This window comes from Labrus bergylta, chromosome 5 (genome assembly GCF_963930695.1).
Source record: "Labrus bergylta chromosome 5, fLabBer1.1, whole genome shotgun sequence".
NCBI classification, from domain to species: domain Eukaryota; kingdom Metazoa; phylum Chordata; class Actinopteri; order Labriformes; family Labridae; genus Labrus; species Labrus bergylta.
In genome coordinates, this window is record NC_089199.1 from 8,405,209 (window position 1) to 8,421,434 (window position 16,226).

At 39.4% G+C, this 16,226-nt stretch overlaps 1 protein-coding gene across 1 annotated transcript; it reads left to right on the forward strand.

Annotated features, from left to right (window-relative positions):
* Positions 1 to 4,746: 4,746 nt before the first annotated feature.
* On the forward strand, positions 4,747 to 15,604 carry fam210b (family with sequence similarity 210 member B). The gene is made up of 3 exons (XM_020636772.3): positions 4,747 to 5,423; positions 10,679 to 10,878; positions 14,598 to 15,604. Exons 1-3 carry the CDS (start codon positions 4,917 to 4,919, stop codon positions 14,812 to 14,814), a joined length of 924 nt encoding a protein of 307 aa, XP_020492428.2. The 5' UTR covers positions 4,747 to 4,916; the 3' UTR covers positions 14,815 to 15,604.
* The last annotated feature ends 622 nt before the right edge of the window (positions 15,605 to 16,226 follow it).

Here is a 16,226-nt window from a genome sequence, read left to right on the forward strand (position 1 = left end):
CAGATGTTGTAAAGTCAATGAGTAATCATTTTTGATAATCGTGATCTCACTATCGATCAAAATAATCATGATAATGATTTTTGCCAAAATGGAGCAGCCCTACTGTAGTTAAATGTATTCTTATAGTCTTGATCTATAGAAATACATTTCAAATTTGTCATCTGGCTGAGAATACAGTATTTACTCGACAGATTCTGATTAAAGTTGCACAATATGTTGGATTATCGTAACATAACTTAACCTACCTAGTAAGAATTATCTTTCAAAATATGTAAGAAATTATGTTTTTGTGATTTTTTTAACTCAGTTTAAGTTTTTCCACGAAGGGAAAATTTCCACTTAGTTTCAATAACTTCATTCTCCCCTATAAAGAAGCGTAACATTCTGGGAAAGGGAGAAGCCACTTTAAAGGTACACCTGATGGAGTCACCACAGGCACCAACTGGCCCTGACTCTAAACAATTACATTTTGAACAAACATAGATTAAAAGTTGTGTGGACAAACCTGAGAAACTGGTTTTCTGAGTATGACACCAGGGCTGTGACACTTCCTTTTTTCCTGCAACGGTCAACGGCCAACCCATGTCGACCTGTAAAATGTGCTAAATACATAACCGACGCTGTGTGTGTGGTTCTCAGGATGTCTTCCTCTCTCTGCATCATTCACTCTTAGCTACACGGCCTGCTGCTGAGTCAGGGTGCAGCTGATCCTGATACGTCACACTACCACAACTAACAGCAGTTAAAGACCTGATGGAAAATAACACCTGAAACATACTTCAACCTCTATAATTAACATACTTAGATGTTACTGCTAATACACATACTTTTAACATTATTACTGACATTGTAGCTTTAAATTATCCATTGTTGTTGTTGCTGCTTTGTTTGTCCTTATCCTTCTTCCCGCATCTCCCTCTATCCAATTTTTCAAGCCCATGCAGCACAGTTTGGCAGACGGCTGTTCATCATGAATCTGGTTCTGCTCGAGGTTTCTGCCTCTTAAAAGTTTTTTCTTGCCACTGTCACTTTGCCAGATGTTGCTTTGTGCTCATGATGGATTAATGTTTGGTCCTTATATGGATAATATAACAAAGAGTAAGGTCTTTTACCTGCTTTTTTTGTAACATCATATAACAAAGAGTAAGGACTTACATGTCCTTACTCTTTTTTTGTAAAGTGTCTTGAGATAACATTTGTTATGAATTGGCCCTATAAAAATAAAGACTGATTGACTGATTGATTAAAAACTGATGAGTCAAAGATCAACATGATGTTAAAGTTGTCATGAACATACTGTGTATGTACGCTGCGGCTGTGAGGGACAATAAGGAACTCAGGAATATTTCAGGGACAGGTTGTCAATTTTCAGGAGTGCATGTGTGAAAACAGCTGAGGTGATGGAATCTGTCAGCCAACAGCCTGTCAACACAACACTTCTGTGATGACAACTGTTCTCCATGTTACAGCTGTGTTTCTGCTACTTTAAAATCAAAACTTTACTGAATGGAAATGTGTTTTCAATATAGTGGGCCAACCCTTTTAGAATCTCTATGATCCAGCATAATAGCATATATCACAAGCAAATGTCCAACAGCTTTACAGCTCACTATGAGCGAGTAACCACCAAGTGCAGCATGCAGCTAAATGTAGTAGAAAAAGAAAACTCTAGGTTACATGGCCTACTTCTGACACCTGGTAGAGTCAACAGACAAAAAGCAGTTCAACCGAGAATCATTATCAATCACAAGTTGTTGAATGTTCATATTTTTTGACAAAATAAATGTATAGAAAAACTGGTACATGATTTTTACCGTCTCGTGAAACCAACATTTGTACAATTGCTTTTTTCAAGAGCTTTTCAGTTACTATATAATATGTTTAAACGGAACATGTTAATATGTTTTGAAGCATGATTTAATAATTCAATGTTAACACCTGAAACACTTTCAAATGTAAGACTGATTTGGCTAACTTTGACCAAGAAGTCTAAATGTTTGACTCCATTTTCTTTCCCTTTGTAGAAGGGGTTTCACATGACAAGCAACAGAAGAGCAAACACAACAAAACAGAGAGACACGCAGAGAGCACAGACTGCTGCCAAGGCCTTGGTCCTGGCATTGACCAAGAGGCAAGTTCTGTGGTTGAAATATGAAGCTGATGCTGAAGTGCAAAATCCTGCAGTTTGTTGAGTGTCCACTTAAGGCTGGTTGCAAAAGCACCGGAAGTCACAGACACACCCATTCAAAAAAGCCTATTTTTACAGTAGAAAGGAGCATGTTTACAGTATAGTACAAAAAAGGACATTGGTCTGATTAGCTCATGCCTCGATCAGCACACACTGTACGGGGGGTGATTTTTTTTTGATAACCCATCTGTTTTGATTTTATGAAAGAGAACAGTTGTTTACAATAAGGTAGCTAGCTGATACTCTAACCATTTGTCAAGAGGCTTGGTGACCACCATTAATGGAAGAAAGGCCTCTGCAGTGACATATGGGTGACGTCAGTCAGGCGTTGTCCATTAATGATTACTGTCTATTGTTTTGACTCAGGATCTGCTCCAACATGAATGTGTTCTTCTCTGGTTCATGCCTTTTCATGAATATTGGATTGTACCTGAATTTGTTCCAATTATTTTTTATGATGGACTTTGCTGCCTTTAGTTGCTATAATATATTCACAGACAACATTCAACTATTTTAAAACATTCACTTTTAGTATCTCCCCCAGTGGTAGAGTAATGTTTAATTCTGAACTAAGAAAATTAGTTTTTTAAATCAAAACCAAAAATATAAACAGGGATTAAACCGAGCAGCTATTTCAAATCAGCCCACATGGTGATCTTTACTGTGTAAATGTCAGAGTCTCTGCTGCTGTGCTGACTGTGGGACATTTTTTTTGTGGCTTCCTGCCAAACATCCACCCTCGTCTTTATCTCACATCTCCTAACTCTTACTGCTCTCTTCTCTCTCTGACGTCTTACCCTGACTGTGTTTATAGTCACGAACTGGCTCAAAGTCAGTGACAACAAAGGGTATCACACGTGAAACCAGGTTTAAAGGAACTTTATTTATTGTGAACTAAAGTTAAAACATTCACAATCATGCAAGTTGGATAAATCAGCCATGCGTGCAATGTATGGATTAGTGTAGTGTTGTGACCACTGGAGACCACATGCAAGATGCCAGGACCCATAATATGCTATTTTTCACTGCTGTTGCTGGTCACTGTAGCTCCACCCCCTCTAAATTTCAAATGCACCCTAAGTCATTTTGATCTAGAACCGGGCCTGGAGCGAGGAGAGAGATATGTTAAAGTGGAAGCCACATAAATAAGATGAGGCGTGATTAACTCAGGTGTACACACTTTTCTGATGTCTTTCCTGCCTCTGCCTATTGGCTGCTGAACCAGAAAGTTAAACAAAACCAACCACTTACAGCCAGAGAGGTCCAGGAAGTCACATTATGCATTTCTGTACATGAGGAAAAGATGTAAATGTCAATGAAAAGAATTACTCTTGTGCATCTGAAAGCAGATCATGTTCATCACATGTTGCCAAAACAACCACAGACTTTTTTTGAGGTGAGGGAATGCTGAGCTGTGAGTTTTGAGGAATGTTGCTGCTCGCTCTCATATTGAGGAGGAGAAGGAACAAAATTTCCCATCTTGTGTTTTCCAACCACTTCCTTTTTGAGGTAGGCTTTTGTTAACTCGTCTGTCTGGTTTTCTACACTAAATATGCTCATGATATTTATATAAAACACACAAAGAAGAAAATATGCATAACTACACAAGTACAGAACCTGAGTACACTTTTATAAACAGTGCTTGACTTCTTCCATTTTATGCTATTCTACATCCAGCTTCATTACCCAGATAAAGTTATTTTGTAAAATCAGATTTTACAAATAAAATAAAGATTAACTCATTATAATGCTAAAATTTTCAATTAATTATTCAACAGTATTTTGACATATTTAAATTAGTTCAACTGCAGGCAGCTTGACCTGAGAATGCAACAGTAATGCCTTGTTAATGTATTATAGTGGTTTCAGAGCACTTTTAACTACTTTATAAAAACATTTGAGGTACATCTTACTTTTTTGAGAACAGTGCTACAACTTCCGAACATTTGTCATGTGTTCGTACTTCTTCTGAGTTATTATCTCAACAGCTCTTTAACTAGTAGAACTTTGAAATCAACAAGTAATGCAATAAATAATGCATGCTACACAGTTGCAATGTATTTGACCTTGGCATATGGTCAGTTAAAGTTCAAAACTTTTGGATATCGTTTCTTTCTGTTGGTTGTTCAGGCTTATCTCCTCACAACACACAGTAACATCCAACGAAACACCGGCCAACAAAGGAAAACTATTCTGTTCTCTACTGTGCATTGCATGAAGCACTGGCAATTGGGTTGATGATTTGACTTGTTTGTCGCCATTGCTGCCAAGTGCTTACTCATTAGTGGATAAATATTGGTCCTAAAATATACAGTACAAAATAATGAACGGTCTAGGCTTGCTTGTTATAAAAGTATCATGGGATTTCTAAGTGATTTGAGGCTGTAGCCTAATTGACAATAGAGTGACTGTTGACATGCATTAACCGGGATAGGTTACAGGCTTTGAGTGATGCCCTGTGATATAACTCAATTGTGGTGTTTAACACGGTTACACCTTTAAATCCCCCCTCCCTTTCTCTTTCTCAGTCATACTATCTGCGGTTGCGCGTCAGTCCTCATTGGCTGTCGGTGATAATCGGTCAACAAACGGAGCGTAGGGAGGCAGGAGGGCACAGTGCAGCATGTTTACAGCTTACACACGCAACTAGCTGTCCTCTGCGATTACAAGCGTTATAAGAGTTTGTTTTTCCGGAGACGCCAAACTCTTCCCAGGACGGCTGAAGACGATGTTTCTGTGCCGCACGGGGAGGCTGTCTGCGGCAGCTTTCAAGTCCGCGGGCTCGTCTCTGGTGCGAGTCAAAGCACACAGGCTTGGGGACGACACTTTGACGTTACGCAAGGGCCACACGGTCTACCGGTGTTTCTGCCTACCAGCCAAGGGTGTCTTTTCAACTCCTGTGCGTTTGGCGAAACAGAAACCTGACACGCAACCAGCCCAGAAATGGCACACGCAGGCTGGTCTCGTAATCACGGACTGGGCTCACTCGGACCGGGTTTCTGCTATAGCTGTGACTCTTTCGAGAAGCGCGCAAAGTGAAGGCGGTTTTTCAGATACTATCAGGCACCCGGACAGGCGCTGCAGCGGCAGAGGAGAGCCCGCGGGGAATGGTTTGTTTACAGGTAACTGGAGGGTTTCAAACGGGACCATGCAGACCAGATCCTTGTCCACCGCCGCGGCCACGAAGAAGACGAGCAGCGCCGGAGAGGAGCAGACGGGTGACAACAACAAAGGGGTAATTTATTGCTAATTTACTCAGTTTGAGTGTTTGTTTAACCCCAGTGCCCAGTTCATAAGAGCCCACAGCTTTAGGTGTATGCCTACATGGTGTTCAACTGGTGGGGGACACCCCGTACTGGTTTTTGTGTCCCTGCGGCGGGAGGATTCATTTCGAAATCATAAAATATGCAAAGAAGCAGCCCGGGCCTGGTCATGTAAGCTGGCAGGCTGCTTACACAACAAACAGTGTTTGGTGACGTAAGTGTGCGCTGTATGCACGTGCAGGGAAGATGACTTAGTTGTTGCCTATTCGATCTAAATGTTCAAGTTGACTCAGAGCAAGCAGAAGTGTCAGTCACCGTTCACATGCTCACACACACACACACACACACACACACACACACACACACACACACACACACACACACACACACACACACACACGGCTGCTAACTGCCTGCTTCATAGAAAGTCAGAATAGGACTGAGTCATTTCAGTCTAGTAGCCTACTTGAAAAAAAAAAAAAAAAAGAAAGGTGGGTGAATTTGGCAATGCAACCTCAATGAGCAGCCTGGCGTAGAAGTTACAAAAACAGCCCTCTTCCTGAGTGTCCTGTATTTGCTTCATTTATATAGGAATAGCTGTAGTTCATTTCTCGTTATAATTTGTAATATTACACTAAAACTTGGTCTCAAGCCGTGCTATAATATGTGTTAGCCTGTAGTAAAGATATGATATATAATATTTTCTTATAATGTTGATTAGAGATTCCCTAAGTCATAGATGATGTTGCCAAAAAGTGTATTCAGGCCACAATAGCCGTTTTACATAAACAAAAATACTGATAGCCTTTGTTAGAAACTGCATTCAGATAATTCCCCTTTCTCTTAGAATATTTCACACTATAGTCTTAGACATATTGGCATGCTAACATTTCTCATCAAAAGAGTAAAGCTCAAGCTGATAAAATTGTAAGTTTATCCATGAAGATATATGACTAAACCAAAGTATTAAAAACTGTAGCTGATGCCAGAGGCAAAATCAGTTTTAAATGTAGGCTATGTATTTTAAATTGAGTCATAGTTGCAATATTACAGATTGACCTGAAGTGATGGACTGCTCATCATGCCACTATCATGCATCCAAAACGTTGATGCTACAAACGTCTACAAGCTCACTTGTTTCTAAATCATTGTTAACAAAAGTTGCAAAGTTGTAGTTCTCTTTCCCAACAGATGCTCACTCAAGTGGCATCAGAAATTTGTCAGACTTTGGGGAACTCTATCTGAGCCATTAAAGACAAACTTTAATCTACATATGCAGATGATTTCACAGGAAAACAACATCAGAAGGTTCTTTTGCAGTGTGCAACCTGCTAGAGTTTTTTTTTCCCCAAGACCAGACACGCAGTAAGTTTTAGCTCCTGCTGTCTGTGTGCATTTGTCCGTGTTTGCATGCCACTGTGACTCTACAGATCTACATGTGTTTTCCGCCTCTGAAAAGCTGTTATCAGACACAGCAGTCTCACTGTTCCCCTCCCATAACAGCCTTTCTGACACAACTCCCTTTGGCCGCTTGCACACATGACCCTCCCACACTGCTGTCTGCTTTTTCTTTAAGCCTGGCCTGAGTCGCCCTTGCATAGCAAAGGCCGGCTCCCTCGCCCACTCTGGCCTTTCTATTGTCCATTGTTGGCCGCTCAGTGAATACGTCACAGAGGCTATGGCTTCTTCCTGGAGGTCTTGGCTAAATTGAGCAACACGAATCGCCCCAAAAACACAACATCATCTTGTTTTCTCCTGGTCCCCTACTTCAACTTTGTCTTTGTTTTATCCACTTGATTAGTTGTCTGTCTCATTCCTACAAGGAAACATTGTCTGAAGCCAGCAGCACATCAGTGCAGCATAACAGGATGTTAAAGGACATGAATAGAGATTTCTGTATGTTAGGCCAAAGTGCTGTACAGTGTGTAGAATCAACAGCAGGCTTCATCTGTGTTTTACAGTCCTGGTTTCAGAAACGGCTCAAATTCTGATCTTTTCAGCTAAATGTCACTGAGGCAAACATGTCAAAGATCAAAACACCAACTGAATGTGGAGGTACTGTTCAAGGTGGCTGTTTGAGCCCCTGCAGCACTTTGCAAATCAAGTGACCACACTTCAAACTATGGAACAGGTTTTGAAACAGATGTGCCTCATGCAGTCAAGACATTTAGATTTAACAATTTCACCAAGTGCTTTGGCTTTGTAGTTTTTTTTTATAAATTCCATTTTGAAAAAAAAAAAAAATTATTATTTTCATACCATATGTCTCTGTATACCATCAGGAAAAGTATGCTCATGCAGACAATTTCCATCAGCCTGCATTTTGTACTCTTCACTGTATCAGATGACCTTAACTTGATAGTCTACTATAATAAGAAATAGCCCTTTTAAGACGTCAGTCAATATTCTTTGCACTTTACTAAGATGTCTCAATAATCTCAATATATCGCCCTCAAATCAATCATTCCATGAAGGCCCAAGCTACTTCCTGTTTTTTTCTCAGAAGGATTTTATTTCCTCAGCAGTCAGACACGCACCTCCTGTCTGCTGATCTTTTTACCCTTTTAATTTCATTAAAGCCCTTATTTTCAAAATGACCTTTAAAAAGGCAATAAAGCTGAAATGATCTTTTCATCAGGATCTTTAATCAGAATAAAACCTAATTAACCTGAAAGCTTCCATAAAAGATAGTTTGTTGTTATAGCTGTACCAGCAGGAACGTTAAGCACCCAAAGTTTCGTGCTCTTAAAACTGGTCATCAAAAAACATTAAGCACTGAACTGTGGCTCAGAGTGTTTGGTCTAATATTTACTTTCATCAGATATTTCCTGATTGAAGTCATTTGTTGTCCATTTCATTGTTTTGTGCCAAAAGAAGAAGCTGAACATTGTCCATCTTCTTCATCAGGTCAGTTTTTACACCAGTCTCTCTCAGGGCTGTTTTGTTCTTAAAGTAAATATGTTTGAATTCCCGAGTCTTAGTATTTAATAAAGTACTTCAGGGATTGAGTTTGTCTTTTGTTTGTGGTCCAGCAGCGTTTGAACTAACAGCTAGGTATGATCTTTAGACGTTTTACTATACAACTGCAATGACCTCTTTTTAAATTAACATTGCTCATTTTATTCTTAATTTGCTCTAATGAAACATCAAATATAGACCAACATGAAAACAAAGGTCACATTAGCATTGTGTTTTAAAATCACTTGGAGGAAGGAACATCTGGCCGTAGATGTTCTGCCTGATGATGTGATTTTGACAAATACTGTTAAACTTATTCCATGTCTTTTTCATGTATTATAATCACGTGTTTTCTTGTTGAAATCTGTATGACTGCTCGTTGTTTGTCACAAACTTTAACTGGGCAAAAAGAGATCTTTAATCTCAACGAGTATCTCCTGGTTAGATATAGTTTTGTTTTCCAAACATAAATGTAAGAATATAGGTCGGCCAAGGATTAGTAGTTTTACAAATATGTACTTTTCTTGATTACACAGGTATTCAGTATCAGTTGTTTCTCAAGTTCAGGTATTGAATCTGTATCTAGGACGTATAATGGTATTGGGACACTTCATACACTATTCTACCAGTTGCACAGTCTCTACATTAAATATGACTACTGTAAAGCAGCCCTTTAGGAATCAGTAAGAGAGAGTATTGTGTTTATTTACATGCGGTAACATTTACACACTGCAGGCTTTCTGTGGTTATTCTAGACATCTGCTTCTCGTGCTTCTCTGCATGACCTTTACACCATCCATACTCGGTTGCAATTTGTCCCCTGCTGTAGCGCTCTTTTGTTGTCTAGTCTGTTGTTGTTGAGCTAATCTGTGTTACTGTCAGCATGCACTGGAGTGACCCGCTGCATGTCAGACGGCTGGATTGAGTCTGCTGCTTGTTCATCTTAGAGAGTAGTCTGCTGGGGGTCACGAGCAGAGTAGAGTGTGTGGTTGTGTACTTATGAGAGGCCCTTTGTGTGTGTGTGTGTGTGTGTGTGTGTGTGTGTGTGTGTGTCTTGAGTGAGTGTTGGACTTTGTTAGTGTGTGAAAGGGTGAGTGATGAAGTGAACTACTTAAAGCACACAGCAGCAGTCAGGCCCGTGTAATCAGCTGATTTGACTACACAAAGAGCTCGTATGAAAATGTTTCTCCTATTCAGACTTTGTTGGACCTGCATGGACAATATCAAGTTTAAACAATCATGACTCAGTTTCCCCCATGTTTTGATGACTCGAGCTTCTCTAAAAACCTGACCTAGAAATAAAACCTGCAATAACCTTGAAATGTTTCAGGTCAGAGGACAAAATAGGGGTTCTTCTTGTTTACTGAACATCTAAATGCTTTACTTTAAAATACACATCATATATCTTACATGTATATCTCTATTTATATGGTATCTGTGTTTTGTGGTGACACAGGTAGCTTATTGTCATTTATTTTATTTCATGGTTTTTTGATGTGGACAGATACAATTATGCATAGACAAACTGGAAACAGCACAATGCAAGTGCCATAGTGATTATAGCGGATGCTAATTTGCAACACTCGTCCCTAGAAGGGCTTTTGTGTAAATAATAGATTAAAACCGTTAAAAAGGAATAAGAAAGAGTAAACTGGACACAGAAAGAACTAAGACACACAATTAGCTGTACTATAGCTACAAAAAAATAAACATGAGTACGAGACTGTTGTTGAACTTACCAGGATTTGGTGGCTCTCTTGAAAGCGGTAAAGTTCACAGTAAGGTTCAGGGGATCAGGTAGAAAGGTTCAGGGTTTTACTCCTTTCACAGAAAAAGCAGTTTGAGCAGAAGATGTTTTGCAAAATGAAACATCTTGTATCTGTCAACACAGCAGAGTGTACAGTATTCTAACACCTCACAAACCTCTTCAGTTCATCTTAAGCATATTTTATTTAATAAAATGCTTTTCTGCATCAGATGCCCCTTTAATCCCAGACTTTGACATCAAATAAACCAGCTATGAAGACTCCTTTGTGAAGCTTGTTTGTTTGAGGGAGTCCTCAGAATACTAATGTCAAAAATATCAAGTTTATTCATGACAGGTGGAAACCGTTCCTGCGTGTTCATCAACTTCCTCTTTGCCATTCAGATCTCCTCTTTGTTTGTGTTCGTCTTCTCACAGACACATTCTCCAAGGATTGATTTGTAAGTCATCCTCCCTTCTTTATTTAGTTCTGCTCACTTTCTTTTTTACTTATTTTTGTGCCAGGAGGAACAGAATTTAAAGGATGTCTCTAGCGCCGCCTCTTCTACTGTAAAGACCACGGAGGAGCCAGAGCCAGAGGGGGGCAAACCCACCAAAGCCCAACAGCTAAAGAAAGTCTTCAAGGAGTACGGAGCGGTGGGAGTTAGCTTTCACATCACGATCTCGCTCATGTCCCTTGGAATGTTCTACCTCCTCATATCCAGGTAACAAATACATCAGGTTGTTGTTTTTCTTTTCAGAAGGAGGACCAGTGAGTAATAGTTCCTATTAGCAGCTTTTAGCAGCTGGATTGATTCTTTAAGACAACATTTCCTCTTGTTTATTTTTTAAACTAAGATAAAAGAAAGATCAGATGACTTTATAGGTGCAAAATGACTAAAACCACATCTTTCAGAAACACGTTTGGTAAAATGGGACCAATATTCTGTTGTTTTTTTAATCGATTGTTTGAATTCATGATGCTTCTAAAGCAGTGGCAGAAATCATGACACATTTTGGATTACTCCCCAAGAGAAACGGCATCTTTCTGGATATACTGAATCTCTACAGGTGACGCTGAATATTGTGGGAAATGTAGTAAATGTCTGACTGAAGGAAAAAACATATTACAGTTTTTCTCAGTCGCTTTGGTACATTTCTCGAATCATCCTCGACATTTGCAAAACAGTAAGTGCATTTCTCAAAACAATTCGTACAAATAGCAAAGCACCATGGATTACCTGCAAAAGCCAGTCTCTTGCTCAAAATCCTTAGTTCATCTCTCAAAAGTAAATATCTGTGTCAATGAACATGTCAGTGCTATCAGAATGGCAAGTCCTTGTGTCATTGTGTACGGATAAGACAGTCAAATTGCTTAGTCATGTTGTCAATATAACAGTGTACTCTGGAGGGGTGTTCTGATATAAACTATGGCTAAAGTTCTGATGACAATTATTGTAAATTGTAGGTTACACCTTAGTGTATGTGGGAGATTGATTGCAAGAGACTGGACAAGATTCACATTTACGCTTTTACTGTTTGTACTGTAATTTGTTGACAGACCATGTCATTGCGATACAGAAAGGAAAAGACAGCACTGCATAGCACAAAGGAAAAAAAAACAAAAGTAGAAATGTGAACATAAGACAATCTCCTGAGGGAAAACTGTACATGCAGTGCTGTAGGAACTACAGTGCAGTCTTCTTACACCTCCTGAAGTTCCTGTCTGTTGGGCCACAAATTCTCATCCACATCACAACGAATATCTTCTCTTGCGATGCAGCGTGGAAAGAATCTTTTTAGAGTGTCTTATCCAGCCTCTGCAGGCATCTGCTGTGATGTCATCACACGTTGCATCCATGGCAGCCAGAAGGGTCATCTGTGTATGTGTTTGTTATGGAATGGGGGGTAGGGGGAGAGGAACTCCATCAGCATCCTGTTGTGGGTCGTAGACCATTGCCTGATAATGTCGGAGCTTCCAGTTCCATTATACGCTATATCCAGAAGACACAAAAAGAGTTTTATGAATTACATGCATTTTCATTTTGGACAAGATACAGTTACATCAAATGTATACAGCACATATTGCATCTTCTTTTCTACAGCCATAGCAAATGTGTAAAGGTCACACTTACTGTACTGTATATCACTATACGATGTACTGTTTACTGTGAGGTACAGTTACTGCATGCTCATACATGTTTTACCTGTACATACTGGTAGCGCAGCTCCTTCACTCTTTCACCATTTCTTGTAGTGTTTCTCAGCAGTGTACAGCTGCTTCATATTCATTTGGTGTCTTTTCAGCACCCTGTCAATGGTTGAGATGCTGACTGTTTAGATGTTTTCAAAGATGTTGTTGTCCACTATAATGGCACTCTTTATCTCCCTTAGTCTTATGCCATTGTTTTCTACCATGGTGCAAATAGCCTCCTCCTGTTCAGGTGTGAAAAGGGGCTCTCTGCCACCCCTGTGAAGTTGTCTTGCAGTCCTACATATGTGGAAAAAATATACTAATGCAAAACCACAAAATTGAGTAAGATAAAATGTCACTGTATAAAGTATACTTACTGTATATTGTAAAATGCCAGTGGAATACTGTAATATTGTATGAAGCATTACAGAAAGTATACAGAATTACAGTACAGTGCCTATTGTTAGATTACATACCTGTTCTGTCGACGAAAAGTCTGAATGATTGAGGACACAGTTGTTCTCCCAACATTTGGCTGCACCCTTCGACCAGCCTCAGCCATTGTAAGCCCATGATTGAGAACGTGGTCTACAAGTGTGGCTCTTTTTTGATGTGCACAAGTGACACAATGATGTGAAGACTGAACAAGTAGTTTTGAGAATTTCAATTCTGATCTGAGAAATGTACCAAAGCGACTGAGAAAAGCTGTGAGGGATGCAGCCTGAAGGTAAATAAGTGAAATGCAAAATGACAACAAACTCAATCTCTAAATAACACTGACATGCTTCAAAAAATGACTCACTGATATGCAGTAAAACAGCAATGTACGAGGAACTGAGTGTGAAATTTCCTTTAGACCTTAAAATGCATGCAGCCACTGAACTGTGGGCTGCTTTTATACAGAGGAACGCAAAACATCTGATGCAGATTCTCAGCAAATGGAGCAGTTATGAAAGAGAAATATAAAGTACTGGCTCTTGAAAATTTCCACTCAAGTCTGTCAGACACTACAGTACACCAGCCCTGCTGTTGAAAAGTGCTGCTGGCTGAATCAGACACTTGAAACAAGTTTAGATAAAGCATGGGTCCACTTTCTTATCTTGTTAGTTTGTTTTAGAAATTTTGAGAAACTGATTAAAGTCTTTGACACTTCAAACTCTCATCCATTATTGTAACTCTCTGTTGATGGTGACAGGCAGTTAAAACATTTAACCAGGGCAGCAAGTCTATCATTCAAGACAATTTCCCAAGCTTTGTGTGGCCATGTGCCAGGAGCTGGAATACCAGAGAGACTTGGCAGGGATCATTTGACAGCCTGGGGATTTCCTCATAGCCGATAATAACCCTTGAAGTGAAAAGTGATTCTGTAGCTATCCACCATAGAGCATTAGCACTGTGTGTCCACAGAGCCCAGGCATGCGGCCTGCTAATACAGAGCTGTGTGCTGTGTAAACAGTTGTCAGGGGGCAGATGGATCTTTATATTTAGCTGACTTGAGTTTGCTAACAGAGCTGTGAATGTGTGTGTGAAAGAGAGAGAGGAGAGAGATGCTGTATTGATGTAAGCAGATCTAAGCCTCATGTTAGCATATTCTTTATAGACCTTTTCCTTGAATAGCTCAGATAAACGACACAACTCTCCTAAAGTGTCTCACAAAGAAGCTGTAGTTGAAACCTCTTTGATTTATGTGATTTCGTTCTTGCAGAGCTTCCCATGCTGATGATTTTAAATGGGTCAAAATGCTGCAAAATAAACTATTATACAACATTCTCTGTTGATCGCAGCTCCCTCTGGTGGACATGAAGAGACTTGCTCCTCTAGCCATTTCAGCAGAAAGGGACGAATGGGAGGAACAAAATCCTATTTTTGATTTTATGTAACTATATCCTCTGTGTTTAGGTTGTACAAATGTATTTTAATGTGATTTTTATTTTTGTTATAAGACACAAATAGCTTCTTGTAATTAGAAAATCTCATTGTGGCATTAAAAAAATTATTCACTTTTAAGTTTGTATTATCCTATTTCATCCTTTCCAAAGTAGTTGTAGACTTATTTTTACTTAGTGCATTCAGATAAGATGTAAACAAGAGTGAATTATTGAGGGATGGTCATTAAATATTTTTAGTTTTTACAGCTGCATGTGTGTGATTATGGGCAGTCGATCATTTAATAAAATATAGGAAGAGAAGAACGAGTGATTGCCAAACATGTGAATACTAACCTGCTTTCTGTGTCCTCTGTCTCCTCAGCGGGATCGACATGGCGGCTCTGCTGTGCAAAGTGGGCTTCAGTGAAGCCATCGTCCGCTCAAAAATGGCGGCAGGGACGAGCACGTTCGTCTTGGCCTACGCCGTCCACAAGCTCTTTGCGCCAGTTCGCATGAGCGTCACTCTGGTGTGTGTGCCTCTCATAGTGCGCTACTTCAGAAAGACTGGTCTCTTTAAACCTCCCACACCTGCGCCCTGATGGTCCCCCTCGTCTGCCTCATTAAACAACAAACATTCTGACTGTTAATGGCCATAATTAAACCGCCTGTACATCTTTACTCATTGCCTTCATCTTGAGATGCCTCGTCTGTTGTTGTTGTTGTTGTTGTTGTTGTTGTTGTTGTTGTGAATCCAGGTGAAACAGTTCCTGCATTAGTATCAGTTGTAACATAATCAAAGTTTTAAATTGTTTTACTGTAGGTTTTAAAAGTCCATAAAACAAGGGTAGAAAAAGCCAAAGTATTTATTTACAATCAGAAGTTGCGATCAGGGATTTTTTTTGTTTCTGTGAGTAGGCAGGTTTTTCTTTTAATGCTGTGAAAGTTCTCTGTAGGGGCAAGTGGGAAAAGCTGATCTCTCCTCCTCCACTGTTGCCGATAGCTGACTCGTCCATGTTCAGATGTTATGAGTCAGCAGAATATATCGGGTTCTTTCTGTCTCTGAACTGTCTCTCTTTTCCTCTCTCTCCTACCCTGTTGTTATTTCCTGCTGTTGTTTTTACCCTCCTCCTATATCTCTCCTCAGCATCTATTTTCTTCCCCTTATATCTCCCTGCCGCTGCTCCCTTCCTATATCTCTATTTCCCCTCCCTCTTATTCCTGATTTCTAAAAATGAAACTGGCCAAGGAGTTACTTCAAGCACATGAATCAATGAGTGAAGCTGACTGTGGTTTATTGCAGGTTTTGGATAAAAAAAAATGGTCTGTGATGGTTTTTTTTCAGATTGAATGGACCTTATTTAACTATTAAAAAAGGAATGTTGTCTTTTATATTTGGTGTGTTTTTCTTATGAATACCATCATCACTCATTAAGGTTATATTTGATAAGTTAATTTGGCTCCAAATAAGTTTCAAGTGGCAAAACAGCTTGTTGTGACAAACCCACTGCAAATGATGGCCTCTGAAGTTCCCTCAGCTTCACCCTTTAACTACACTTTTGGGAGTTCAACAACCCGCATCTGAACTGTTCAGATTCACCCTCACTACACTCAGGAATTATTTTGGCTCTACTATTTTTTTGTTTATTTGTAAATTTTATTTCATTCAAACAAACAATAAAGTTAGGAAAAAAACAAACAAACAGTGGTTCTGAACCTCGGTGTATTAAATATCTTTGTTCCTTTTAAATTATAATGGCTTTCCCTTTTTTCAAATCTGTTTTGGATTTTCTTTGGTAATGTTTTCTGATTAGCTTTAAACATAATTTGCACAATACTGTAATCAACTAACTCATGAAATTTTAACAACTTTAACTGAATGAATAGCGGGTTTGATTGATCTCTATACCGACTTCTACTGATGATTCTTATGGCTCTTTTTTGCAAAATGAAAATTGAATGGGTGAATGTTTTACAAGCACTTCCCCATATTTCAATACAGTATGTGAGATAT